The sequence below is a fragment of the Anabas testudineus genome, chromosome 22 (genome assembly GCF_900324465.2).
Source record: "Anabas testudineus chromosome 22, fAnaTes1.2, whole genome shotgun sequence".
Taxonomy (NCBI): domain Eukaryota; kingdom Metazoa; phylum Chordata; class Actinopteri; order Anabantiformes; family Anabantidae; genus Anabas; species Anabas testudineus.
Window position 1 is genome coordinate 13022440 of NC_046630.1, and position 13649 is coordinate 13036088.

General features: G+C 39.3%; 3 protein-coding genes across 4 annotated transcripts in view; all 3 read left to right on the top strand.

Moving 5' to 3' along the window:
• The first annotated feature begins 1688 nt into the window (after positions 1-1688).
• Positions 1689-4344, top strand: pus1 (pseudouridine synthase 1). Of its 2 annotated transcripts, none has more exons than XM_026338909.1 (6): positions 1689-1775; positions 2152-2378; positions 2459-2596; positions 2758-2860; positions 3353-4053; positions 4141-4344. In XM_026338909.1, exons 2-6 carry the CDS (start codon positions 2178-2180, stop codon positions 4171-4173), a joined length of 1176 nt encoding a protein of 391 aa, XP_026194694.1. In that variant the 5' UTR covers positions 1689-1775; positions 2152-2177; the 3' UTR covers positions 4174-4344. The 2 variants fall into 2 exon arrangements, with proteins under 2 accessions (XP_026194694.1, XP_026194695.1); XM_026338910.1 differs by lacking the exon at positions 1689-1775 and adding an exon at positions 1782-2046.
• An 803-nt stretch (positions 4345-5147) lies between these two features.
• On the top strand, positions 5148-9262 carry noc4l (nucleolar complex associated 4 homolog). Its single transcript, XM_026338942.2, has 15 exons — positions 5148-5300; positions 5462-5582; positions 5671-5777; positions 6099-6206; positions 6342-6491; positions 6614-6716; positions 6822-6856; positions 6949-6999; positions 7108-7219; positions 7335-7395; positions 7567-7677; positions 8046-8209; positions 8428-8510; positions 8696-8809; positions 8947-9262. The coding sequence occupies exons 1-15, from the start codon at positions 5148-5150 to the stop codon at positions 9064-9066; spliced, it is 1593 nt and encodes a 530-aa protein (XP_026194727.1). The 3' UTR covers positions 9067-9262.
• Positions 9263-9968: 706 nt separating this feature from the next.
• LOC113147785 (RIMS-binding protein 2-like) overlaps positions 9969-13649 on the top strand; it is a 49763-nt gene continuing 46082 nt past the window's right edge. The window contains exons 1-2 of the mRNA XM_026339014.1: positions 9969-10139; positions 11641-11784. Coding sequence (XP_026194799.1) covers positions 11647-11784 — 138 coding nt within the window. The 5' untranslated portion in view covers positions 9969-10139; positions 11641-11646. The remainder of the gene's footprint in view (positions 10140-11640; positions 11785-13649) is intronic.

Below are 13649 nucleotides of genomic sequence, written 5' to 3' on the forward strand. Positions count from 1 at the left end.
AATACAAATCCTATTTAATATTGGCTGATGTCAGATTAAAAACCTGAGATTTTTACCTTAATTTTCTCATTTTCAGGCCACTGTGATCGAGGTGCCTGAGTTGCTGCATGCACACATTGCAACCTGCTCAAACTTCATGGGAGTATAAGAGAGTGTGAGAGTTTTACATTTTCAAAGCTTGTTTAATGGTTTATTGTGAGGCCAGATTAGTCTCTTCTGAGACTGGAGAATCCTTCTTTGAAGTCAGATTTGTGGTGCTTATTTTTTCTGGATAATAATGTTTCATGTTTTATGTCTCTTAGGGATAGATGAACATTTCTGCTGGTCTACAGAGGGACAAAATTAACATGTCACATAATTCTTTCTCATAATTCTGTCTCAAACAAAATAACGTATTTACTGAAACAAATAATTATTTTTATCCAGTGAATTAAACACTTTTTATTTTTAACCTTATTTTGTTTTTGTTTGTTTTTTTTAGCAATCTTAAATGGATAAATATTGTTTTACAAACAGATATAAAGACAAGACAAAATATACAGTATGGTGGAGATACTTATAATGAGTTGCAAGCAAGTATGGACACATGCTTTGTGTGATCAACGGGGGCCCAGGTTTTCCATATGCCTATGTTTGGCCCTGGATTTTCAGCAGAAAACTATTTGATCACCTTATAAGGTGCCATAAGATAGTGGAAGTGTGCATTCTAACAGCAATCCCAGAATGACAACAATAAAGGTTTGGCCTCTTGGCCACTGGTATCCCTCCATGTTGTGATCTTGAGAGACATAAACACCTCTCTGCACTAGAAGTACTGGACTTCTATGACACTATAATTTGAACTTAGTGTTTACTTTCACGCATGGCAGTTAAATGAGTCATACCATGTTGCGTAAAGTGGCAGTAAATTAATATAGTGAAACTTCTTTATATGGTCTACAAAGGATGGTGAAAGACTATGCATTGGTTCACATAACAAACCCATATTTACATGTCTTTCTGCTTAGAGTTCAAGTCATGTGATGAACATTAGACTGTGGTATATCCCAAATTGGAAGAAAATGAGTCTTCTTGATCTTTGAAGACCACCTGAAAAAAATGTCAGTGTCAACATTTGTCACGATTACATGACAGTGAATTCACTAAGTCAAGATTTCAAAGAATTACCTAATGGGTTCGTTGTACATTTAAAACATTTTCTAAGTGCTTGGAAAACTCCTGATGACTTTGAGTGCTGCAAATGATTGTGCAGCACTCATGTGGACAAAAGTATTTCCTACAAGTCTGTAAACTGTATCATCATGTTAACACGCAGAATGTGCTGTTTTTTTTGTTTTTTGTTTTTACATTTTTGTTTGCTATTCTTTATTTCTTTTTATGCCCACATTAAATTAGAAATTGTTAAAACAATTATTATTACAAAAGTAACTATGTTTAAATAGATCACTTACTTAGATTCCTTAAAAGATGAAATTAAAATGAAACTGTAAAAGGACTGGACTTGTTTGGTGTTTGATGTAAAGATTTCCCATGTAAAACATAGGTTTAAAAAACAGAAACAGAAAACACTGGAAGCCAAATGGATTATTATTCCAGCTCAGAGGGGCTAGATTCAAATCCCTCGACAGTACATGGTTAAAGCGGACCCAACGAGAACAAGGCGAATCTCGCGATACTGACGTCAGAGGGTCAAAGTTGACATTGGCCATGCGAGCTCGTGTGTTGCCGTATCTTCCACTTAACAGTTTGGTACAGCTCTAATTTGGGATCTCTTTGTAAGCACTTATAATAGCGTTATTCAGTTTTGTCTGTTTGACTTTTTTGCTTGGACAATTTCTATATTCCGTTTACGGATTCTTTAAATTTCGTTTATATATATATATATATATATATATATATCCAGACTTGCTTCCTCGGTGCAGCCGAAATGCCAGTTCGCATCTTTCAGCTGCGAGATTTTCTCATAATGACTTAACTTGACATGTTTAAAGTACGACATTTTCTTGAGTGCCTTAGTCAACCAGAGACTGGCATTAGAGAGAAACAGTAAGCCAACTCAACCCATAGTTTGACACAGCTTGACAATGTGTGAATGCGTTCAGTGATGTTTTGCAACGTAATTATCGTGGATTATTTCATGTCTCTTCACAGGTGGCCTTTGTAAGTTATTTTGCACGATGAGTGACGGATCCAAGGACGAGCAGACAGCCAAGCTGCTGAAAAGACCCAATGAGGAAAATGAAGACTCCGCTGAGAAGCTGCAGACCACGAAAAGAATAAAAGTAGATGGGGAACTGACTGAAGATGAAAAGAAGTATCCGAAAAAGAAGGTGGTCCTCCTTATGGCATACTGTGGGAAGGGGTACTATGGCATGCAGGTATGTACTTTAGCTGATCTCTCAGTTCTAAGCTGTTTTCTTTTCTGTCTAACTAAATTTAAACGCGTCTTGTATTTTAGAGAAATCCTGGAAACTCTCAGTTTAGGACCATTGAAGATGATCTGGTCTCTGCACTGTTCAAATCTGGTTGCATTCCTGAAAACCACCGTGATGACATGAAAAAGATGTCTTTCCAAAGATGTGCCAGAACAGATAAGGTTTGTACAGTTGCTACAGTGCTAGGTCTACAAGGCTTCAGAAGTATCTGGTATCCTCCGAGACAGTTTTCTCTGTAATGTGCTGCTGTGCTAATGGAATAATAAATTAATGAGTTTTCATGAGGGTTGATTCACTCTGTGTTTGGTGTTTCTCTCTTCAGGGCGTGTCTGCAGCAGGTCAAGTGGTGTCTCTAAAGCTGCGTTTGATTGAGGACACCGTTGAAAAAATCAATGAGCATCTTCCGCCTCAGATCAGAGTGCTTGGTGAGAGGTTGATTACAAATATCTTTTAGTATTTGCTGGATTATACCCCGAATCACAGTCAGGTGACGATGTTGTGATGATGATTGCTATAGAACGGAATCTGTTTTAAGTTAAGGTTACCTTGAGACATTGTAGTCTTAGTATAGTGTCAAGGCACTTCACATTGGGTCAAGACCTCACAGAATTATATAGAAAACCCAACAAATTCCCTTGAGCAATCACTAGGTGACAGTGGAGAGGAAAAACACCCTTTATTAGAATAAACCTCCAGCAGAACTGGGCTCAAGGTGGATGACCAACTGCATCATCAAAGGTTTGTTAGCGCTTGTAACTGCACACTGGAAACATGCAGCTCAAAGGCTGAGGCTACCGGCTGAAAGGTACTGAGAGAGGGAGATGAAGAGGATGCTGACAGTATTTGTTTCCAGTTTTATTGATTGGTGCTGGGTGGATTTCTGTTAGAAATTAATTTTTACTTTTTTCTTCTCACAGGCCTTAAACGGGTGACCCAGGGTTTCAATTCAAAAAACAAATGTGATGCACGTACATACTCCTATATGCTTCCAACCGTGGCCTTTTCTCCAAAAGACAGTGATACAGGGAATATAGCAGCCTTTCGCCTGGAATCAGAGACACTTCAGAGGGCAAATCGCCTGTTTGCTCTTTACAAAGGTACCCATAACTTCCACAACTTTACCTCCCAGAAGGCTCCAAATGACCCCAGTGCCCGCCGCTACATCACAGAGATGTCCTGCGGAGAGCCTTTTATCCGCAGCAATACTGAGTTTGCTGTAATCACAGTGCGAGGCCAGAGCTTTATGCTGCACCAAATCCGCAAGATGATTGGTCTGGTGATTGCAGTGATGAAGGGTTACGCGAAGGAGGGGGTGATAGAGCAGAGCTGGGGACAGGAGAAAGTGGATGTTCCCAAAGCTCCAGGACTGGGGCTGGTCCTGGAAAGGGTTCACTTTGACCGATACAACAAACGCTTTGGAGGGGACGGACTGCATGAGCGCCTGGAATGGGAACGTGAGGAGGAGGCCATCAAGGCCTTCAAGGAGGCTCACATCTGCCCCACCATTGTTGAGACAGAGTGTCAGGAGGGCTCCATGGTCAGCTGGATGTCCACACTTCCTATCCACGACTTTAAAGCCAGTGCTTCTGAAGCACAAGAGAATAAAGACCAGAAACAGGTACCAGAGAATTCATTACATAGCAACAAGATTTATTTGACGTTAAAAGTCCATTATGTTGTATTCATTGTTCTCTTTTTACCACAGGACAATGCAGATGTAGGAAATGACTCCGACTAGGTCGCCCTGCCTGCTGGAACAAGAGACTTTTTTTCTTTTTACCAAAACATTCTCTCTTTTTTGTTTTCAAGATAGATGTTTTTTTTAGAGAATTTAAATTCTGTTTCCTTTATACAAATATTATTAAACACAAGCAACAGGATAATAAAAGGTTCCAGTTCTTTATTGTAATTTTTTTCCTATCGGTAATTTTATCCTGAAACAGATGAGGATGCTTGTATGTTTTCTTTTAAAATCACATCTGCAAATATAACTAAAGTTACATCAAAACAAAAGAATGTGCATTTCATATGTTCCTAACATCGTTCTTAGCTCCGCTTGGTTTTGCAGGTTACCAACACAATATTCACCTATTAAAAAAATTGATCACCATTAATATTATTGAAGACCTGAATACATGAAGATTTGGTATGAGGTAAGAGTGAAGTAAAATGTTTGTATCAAAAGAGATGCGGACTATATACAAAGAGACACCAAATAAAATATAAAAAAAATATGGCCAGGCCTGATGGCCTATGATGTGTCTATATATGTATATATATATGCATATGAATTGGCTTTTCGACCCTAAGGTATTTTGTTGATGACTTGAAACGTACTCAATGCAGATTGTTGATAAAATATTACAGAGCTAAGCAGTAAGTCATTGAAAGGCACTCAGATGCAGCACCCATGGGTGGAAAACTTCACCCTCCAGTCAGTAGGAGGCGATACAAGAAATGAGGACCTAGGTTGCATTCATGAACCTCTAACTGTATAGTAAAATAGAACCCCCCGCCGCATATTAGTATACTTCCACGCCAGTGCTATACAGTAACGCAAAAAAAAATAAATATAGAATGTACACACATATATATTTAATTGGTGTAATCTTATCAAATTACAAGGTTCAACTAATAAAATGTGTTGTGGTGGTGTTTTAAATATGTTCGTATTGTTGAGATGTACCGTGAACGTAGCATCATTCATTAATCATGGCGCCGGCCAAAAGACGCAACGTGAGTTCGGCTAAAACAGCAGAACAAAGTGCAAAAACTGCTAAAATTGACCTCACCAGGAAAGTCGAGAGTATACTTAAGAGCAGAAAACATGCCAACGACATTTTTGACATCCTTGAGTTCCTTCAGGTAAATACACGCAGCTACACGCGTTTGTTTGCGGACCACGACTGAAAACATGCTGGTTAGCTAGCGCTACTGTAGCTTTGACCACCAGGCAAAGTATCTGCATTCGTACTTTGTTAAAACAAAATCCTGCGTGCGTTTGTGTTCTCCGTGTTTGTTTACAGTCGGATAAAGAGAAGGATGTTGTCAGTGCTGTCAACGCCTGTAGCACCTTGTTCTGCACCTTGTTGGAGAGGAAAGAGCTGTTCGTGGGAAAACTGCCAGCAGAGGAGGAGGCGTTGAGTGGTCAGTATAGGTATAGTTACTAAAAATCCACTCGATCCAACCTGAAACTGTAAATACTAACCTCAGTCTGTATCACCGTGTGGCTCAGGAGGGTACAGTGCGGAGGAGAAGTACCGCATCTTCATGCGCCACCGGTACCACAGTTGTGTAGAGATGCTGCTGGAGCACCTGAGTAGTGAAGTCCACGGCATCAAGGTGAGTTCAATGAGTTTTATAACTTCTTTACTTTCTGTCAGACATTCACCAAAGGTTTAGCTAAACACAGGCGATGCACAGAACAACAACTCTTCCCTCACATCAAGTAGTAGTAAAGTGGACACAAGGGATGAGACTTGTGGGTAGTTCAAGTGTCTGCTGTCACATTTATTTGCTTTGCAACAAGTTTTTTTTTTCTTTTTTCACTTTTTGGGGCACTGATGACTAATGTCAGGCAATATTATGTTCACTGGAATTACATTCATGTAACCAGACGTGGTACCTAGCAAACAACAACATCTTACTCCCTCCTCTCTTCAGGAGAGTGCTTTGTGCGGCCTGATGAAATTTGCAGCAGGAGAAGGACAGCATCCCCTTGAGGACTTGGACTGGAGTGAACACTACAGCTTCCCAAGGGAGCTCATCCAGGTAGGCTTTTGTGTCGTGCAACCTGCCCAAATAATGGCATAGAATCCTTAATTTGTGATATCAATATTATTCCTATGCTACTGGACAAAACTAGAAATGAGACGGATTTATTTTGTTTTTTTATTTCATGGTCAGGCACTGGTGGACAGACTGCTGTCCAAAACAACAGACAACTCCCTGCTGATTTCGAGATTCCAGGAGTCCCTTGAGCTGGAGGATGTGCGCTATTATGTCATGAGCTCCATCCGTGAGAATGTGGGAAAAGTCATGGACAAAAACAAAGGGGTAGGAGAACTTTACTTCTCTGATGCATGTCTCTGTGCTTGTTTATTATTTTTAATCATGTTTATTTTATGGAGTGAATATGACTTGTGCTGTAAGCTGTTGGCTTGTCTTGCTCCTCTCAGGCTGTGTTGCCCATATACCAGAACAATGTGTTCGCCCTCATGTCCAACATCAGTATGCCGAGCCAGGAGTCAGAGCTCTCCAACTTCATGGTTAAACAGGAAGGTGAGAGCCTGCTTTTTTGAAGTTGCCATAATTAATCACATGCCCTTTTACAATTATGTCTACGTGCACAAGAATCTTACTAGAGAACTTCGATTTGTTTTTCAGCCAAGCATGAGGACTGGAAAGCTGCTAAACTGAATGTAAGTAAAATGTCTTCAGTCAGATATTCAAGTGTATGTTTTCGATGAAAATGTTTCATGAATAAGATTTTAAATGTCCCGTTTCATCCTAGGAACACAAGCGTGTTTTTGAGAAGATGTGGCTTGGCTTTCTCAAATATAAGGTATTACAAACATTGTGATTGCTCAAGTATGCCCTAATATTAACACCATGCTGACAATGTGGTATCTCCATTATGCTTTGTCTCATGACTTTTTCATCACTGTTGTAGTTGCCAAGCACAATGTATAAAAAGGTCTTGGTGATCCTCCATGACTCCATTTTGCCCCACATGAGTAAACCCACACTGATGATTGACTTCCTGACAGCTGCCTATGAAGTTGGTATGTTGTGCATGTTGCTTGATCGTGACAATACCTGTAACAGTTCGATCTTATGATTATTGTCATTTTACATCTGGTTAATTATTTCTACATCCATATCATCGCTGTTAAACAGGTGGGGCGATCAGCCTGCTAGCCCTCAATGGCCTATTTGTCCTCATACATCAGCACAACTTGTAAGTATCATGGGGAAAAAAATGTATCTGGCCATGTTTAGTAGATGCATGAATCACACTGATATGTAGAAAGAATTGCTACACTAAATAAGGCCTCATGCTGAATCTGTAAGACTAGAGCAGACTAAAAATATTTACAATTAATTTGTTTTTTGTTTCTTTTTTGAACAGAGATTACCCTGATTTCTACAAGAAGTTGTATAATCTTCTTGACCCTTCTGTTTTCCATGTGAAGTACAGAGCCCGCTTTTTCCACCTAGCTAACCTCTTCCTTAGCTCTAGGTAAGATCACACTAATTCTCAGTTTATCTTGTTAAAGTTGGCAGTATTTGTCCTCTAACTGTATGAATAAATTCTAAAACCTGGAAATGAGTTGGAGGTTCTTTTGTCCCAAAGTCAATAGGTTTTTCATTAGATGACACTTTATAGACCTGCAGCTAAGTAAAGGTGATACCACAGCAGAAGTTGCTAAGGAGAACATATTTTTGTGACTCAAACTGACTGGTTCAGGGTATTTAAACTTAATTATATGCTTCCCATTGTTAATGTTTAACTGTGTCACATACACTCATAATAACCACAAACAAAAATAAAAAAACGTTTATGCATTTGAAACGTGTGTGGGTCTGTGTGTTTGTGCTTTCTTCCAGTCACTTACCAGTGTACCTGGTGGCTGCATTTGCCAAACGCTTGGCTCGCTTGGCTCTCACAGCACCACCCACAGCTCTGCTCATTGTGCTGCCCTTCATCTACAACCTGATTCGTCGTCACCCATCCTGTAGAGTCCTTATTCACAAGCCCAGCACAGAGGATGGTGAGTTTCAGACTCGAATGTTTCAGTGTTTGTAACTTATTGGTCCATAACCACTCTAAATGTAATGGGTTATACTGTATATAAATTGAAATCATATTCAAGTCATTATAATATTTAAGAAGATTTGCAAGGAATTTAATGTAATGTATAATGCAAGAAAGCATTTTAGAATATGTAAATGGTATGTATAGATGTTTGGTTTGTATTCATGATGACAGAGCCTTTGGAGGACCCGTATGTAATGGATGAGGAGGATCCTGTTCAGTGTTGTGCCTTAGACAGCAGCTTGTGGGAGATTAAGGTGTGTATGTAATTTTTTTTTTTGTACGCAAATGGATCATCCATGACACTAACTGGCCTGCTAGCCACATTCTTCTCTCAAGTTTATTGGGAAAAAATGGCAAATACTTTTAGGTGTCAAATCATTTTGTAAGTATGCTTTATTTTTAAAATAACTTTACATTCTGCTATTCTGCTTTCCTACAGACGCTACAGAAGCACTACCATCCAGATGTGGCCAAAGCTGCTTTGTTGATTAACACGCCTCTGTCAGAACAAGAAGATGACCTCAGTGAGGTGCTGGAGATAACAGCATATGAGGTGATCTGTCAGTTACAAGCTGTTGTCTATTAGAGCAGAAAAACAACCTGAATTAAACTAATTATGCTAATTTTTTGATGACTAATGTCTTCAGTCATCTGAACAGCAAAAATAATGTCCCATGTTCTTATCCCCAGCTGATGGAGAAGGACCTGAACAAGACCCAGAGCAAGAGCATCCCACTGGAGTTTGAAACTGCCACACAGTTACTAAAAGGAGGAGGAGGTGTGTTAGGACAGCACTTCTGTCTGGATTAAACTAAGTACTAAACTTCATTCATATTATGGTATACATTTGTGGGACCAGTTGATCTGTTGACTGAGCAAAAAGTATGGATGGACTTCTCTTCAGTAGATATATAATCTACAGAGCAATACAATGCATTTTTTTGATAATACAGTAATGTGTGACTATTGTACATTAATAAAATAAATAAAACCCATTTGAAGCTCACTGTTTTACTGCATTTTGGTATATACACAAATTGGAATATTTACAAAGTGGTCAAAAACACAGGGTAAGAAATGGGCTGAAGTCTGATATTAGAAGACTTTTCCTGCTGACACAAGAGATAACCTTTATTGGAGATGTGTGTGTGTGTGTGATGGCTTACAATGTGAATTTGCATCTAGATGATGTATAAATACATCTTTGATTTTGTAAATGCTCCATGTTTATAAAACCTTACACAGTTGCAGATCATTGTTCACATAATACTAAACAGAAATAAGTTCACCTTTACATGTGCAACCAAATCAACAACAAATTAAAAACATGCATTCTTCTTTATAAAGGCATTACCTTACTGTTAGACCGATCAGGATTATGGTGCTCAGAGCCACGAGTCTCCCCCTCATTTGTCCATTACAGGTGAGAGGTTAGGCTAAAATGCCCTTTTTCCATCTTCTGTTCACATTTGCTCCTCTTGTTAAGTGTGCCATATGGTCACACAGCAGGCAGCCCTGGGTACAAACTGTGAGAGAGAGAGAGAAAAAAAAAATCTGAATCATAACTGAGTTCTGTTTGAAATGAGCAAGTCATAGCAGGGAGAAGCTGTCCAACAACGCGCTGAGACCGTCAGACGCGCCATAAGCAGCACAACACATTTGAAGCCATGGGAGCCACACAGTCTGCAGTGGATCTCTGCTGTTTTTAAGCTTTTCACTTTGGTCTTTTTGTGTATTTTTCTTATTTTCATTGTTGGTTTGTTATTGAGGATTATGAAGCGGACGCATGCCACTATAATCTGCTAAAAGCTGGAAGATGGGAAGCCGGCAAAACAGGCAAAACAGTGAAGAGGATGACCCACTGAAGAACATCAATTATTAGGGTAACAGTCCTGAGTGATGCTTGCTGATGCTGATGTGCTAATACCTTTGCTGCTCTTTTCAGCTGAGTGCATGTATTTAAAACACTGAAGCTTGATGCAGGACAGCTGAACTTCACTACCTTTGCAAAACACTAATGTAAGAAGAACTTGATAATTATCCCACAGCTCCACTTGTACCTGTGACAGGTGTGACTATTCAGTGCTTAAAGATTCCGACAGTGGAACAAAGAACATTTCGCTGGCATGAAGAGTGCATGGGGTCACAACAGAAAGATGGCATACTTTAAAATAAAGCAGCAATGTCATGGCATGAATTTGAGCAGCGAATTGATAGATGAATTCACAGCAAATGAGAAACCCGCGTGCAGGCCTGGGTAATGACGTAGGCACAGCTACAGTATGTCCTTTCACTTGACAAATCTGTGTGAGATGCTTTGGCAGCGCTGCAGGTTCGCAGAGATCTTGGCAGGATGGGGGATTTCTGTATACATCTACAGGACTCCTGAGCTTTGTGTGTTGTTGTTGTTGTTATTGTTGTCTGTCCTCATCCTTCCCAGCCCCCTGCAAGGAAATAGAAGCTGTCCAAGGTGAGTCAGCATAGAGAAGCTGTTTGAACATTTGGCTGAGGCACTGAGAGAGACACGGGGAGAGCGAGCGGATTAATTATACAGTTATTTTCCTTAACTATGGAAAGAGCAAATCTTAAAATCAGCTGTTCTGTCTATTAACTGACCCACTGTTGTGTTTCACTTTGAGTTTTGTCTAATTAAAACAAAGTTGATCTCGCACTGTTTGGTTTATTATAATAGTTTAAAAGAGAGAAAGCAGATCACTGAAACCTGGTGTTTGAGAATTTATTAGAAAGAGTTAGATGAGTTAAATCTCCTGAGTTGCAAGCATCTTTTGTGCATCAATGTGCAGCATTTACGGTGAATACAGAATTCCTGTTTGTAGTATATTTCCACAAAGGTGCAAAGCAGGTCAACATAAATGGGTATTTAGCACCAACTGATATAAGCTGGTGTCTATTTTTTTCTACGCTCCCCCGTCATTGTGTTGCTGTGATACAGTAATCCTCTTATGTAACGAAGTGAAGTGTTCTCTCTCTCTCACTAAACACTCATATACATGCACATGGGTGCACACATGTGTGGAACCTGCAAATACATTCAGATGAACTGATTCAGGTGAAAATGTTCAACTGGAATAATGTTTTTTTTAACTTCAGTAAAGTTTTTTTTTTTTTTTTTATATAAATTAATTATACAGTAAGTGCTAACTACCTACGTTCAGTAGTGCTGCATAGATGCAATCTTCATAATATAAAAATAACCAAATATCAAAGTATATCGAAGTATGAATGTTTATTAAAAACAATAGATTCTGAATTGTCGAATCAAAAAAATTAATGCATATGTGTTGGTGTAAGTTATGTGAGGTTAAAAGTGTGTGTGTGTGTGTCTATGTGTGTTTGTAATCTGTGGTTGTGTGGATTTTGCAGGTGATAATGCGGGATCACACGTTGAGCGCTAATGTGGAGGAGCTGCTGAGGCATTCTCAAATGGAGTTACTGTGGATCCAGAGACAGCTGGCTATGATCGCCGCCAGAAACATACATCATCACCAACTGCACACCAAGGGCAAGGTACTGTGGTCCACACTGTAGCCCTGTGTAATGATGATGCTACTACAGCTAAGATTAGGAGGGATTTTAATTTTAGTCTAAATTAAATACAAGTTGTTAATAAAAGTAGAGCATCATTTGCTGGTTTATATTAAAACTCCCACTAAATCTGTTTAAACAGATGTTTTATTGCATTTATCTGACTTCACTTACGTGGTTGTTGGTTGCTGAATAGAGGAAACTACTGCTTAAAAGCATAAACAGATTCTATGTTATCTCACCTCTTTAAATGAAGGCTCACAGCTAATGGGGTGAATTTGAGCTCTGTCTTGTTTGTACTGATGTCTCTGATCCCAAACTAAAAATGTGGGGTTAGTAACTGATAACAATGTACAGTACAGCTTATAACCAGCTTGAGAGGAGGAAATTTGAGGATAAAAAACTGAATATTGTAAATGTTCTTAAATATATGAACGTGCCTATTTGCTGTCCTTGATCACCATTGTTTTTGGCATATGTTCTTTAATCTCATCCCAGCTGTGTATATTCAATATACACCTTTTCTAAGACAAATATTATTATCTAAAAATATACTACACTGCTCAAAAAAAGGGAGTATCAACCTGTCCAGTTAGGAAGCAACACTGATTGTGAATCAATTTCACCTGCTGTTGTGCAAATGAAACCGACAACAGGTGGAAATTAGCAGGACAACCCCTATAAAGGAACGGTTCTGCAGGTGGTGCTCACAGACCATTTCCCTGTCCTCATCTTTTTCTGGCTGATTTTTGGTCACATTTGCACTTTGCCAGTGCCCTCTAGAGGTGCCCACCAGAGAAGCTTGAGGTGGTGTCTGCAACCCACAGATGTTGCTCAGGTAGCTCATCCAGGATGGCACATAAATGCACACTGTGGCAAGAAGGATTGCTCTGTCTCCCAGCACAGTGTCAAGAGCGTGTCAGCAGTTCCTGCATCATGAAGCCATTGACCCTATAAACTGGCCTGCCCGTTCTTCAGACCTGAATCCAGTCGAGTACCTCTGGGACATCACGTCTTGTTCCATCAATTGATGCCACATGACATCAGAGACTGTCCAGCAGTTGATTGATGCCCTGATCCAGGTCTGGGAGGAGATCCCTCAGGAGAACATCTGTTCTTTCATCAGGAACATGCCCAGACGTTGTAGGGAGTGCATACAGGCACCTGGAGACCACACACACACACTACTGAGCCTCATTTTGAATTGTCTTGAGGAATTTCCACAGAAGTTGGATCAACCTGTGATCTGACTTTATGATTCTGAAGTTGTAGTATGTTCACGTTAATATAGGCTTCACGAATCTTCTGTATGAATATATGTTCTGTAGTTTGACAGAACTCTTGCATGTTCTTTGTGATTCATAAATACATCAAACCACCAATGGGCAGTTCATGTCTTAACTAATGATCAAACAAGAAACAAGCAAATAGTGAACACAAAGCTTGTTGTGAGAAATGAGATTATATATATATATATATATATATATATATATATATATATATATATATATATATATATATATATATATATATATATATGCGCCTACTACGCTGCCCGCGGCCTGCGGCCCCCCATGGTTGCTGTTTGCATCTGTGGAGTTCATCCTGTATAAATGTCCTTCAAGTGTGGTGAGTACTTTTTAAGATATGCTAAACAAATAACTCATTCAAGTCGTTATCTGTGTCATATTGTAGTAGATTTAGGAAATGCAATACGTTAAGATGGAGAAATATCATCTTAAATCATTAATACATATTGTCATTGGAAAACTGACTTCTGAGGACATAGTGTTAAGTTTGGGTTTTTGACCTTTCTTTAAGATTTTAGTGTTAACATTTAGTCTTTG

Bases quoted from the DNA above. Each gene is read 5' to 3' on its own strand.
- pus1 (XM_026338909.1), top strand. From the start codon at position 2,178: ATGAGTGACGGATCCAAGGACGAGCAGACAGCCAAGCTGCTGAAAAGA. The intron at 2,379-2,458 runs GTATGTACTTTA...CTTGTATTTTAG, and splicing joins AGGGGTACTATGGCATGCAG to AGAAATCCTGGAAACTCTCA. The intron at 4,054-4,140 runs GTACCAGAGAAT...TTTTTACCACAG, and splicing joins AGAATAAAGACCAGAAACAG to GACAATGCAGATGTAGGAAA.
- noc4l (XM_026338942.2), top strand. From the start codon at position 5,148: ATGGCGCCGGCCAAAAGACGCAACGTGAGTTCGGCTAAAACAGCAGAA. The intron at 5,301-5,461 runs GTAAATACACGC...GTTTGTTTACAG, and splicing joins ACATCCTTGAGTTCCTTCAG to TCGGATAAAGAGAAGGATGT. The intron at 6,492-6,613 runs GTAGGAGAACTT...TGCTCCTCTCAG, and splicing joins TCATGGACAAAAACAAAGGG to GCTGTGTTGCCCATATACCA.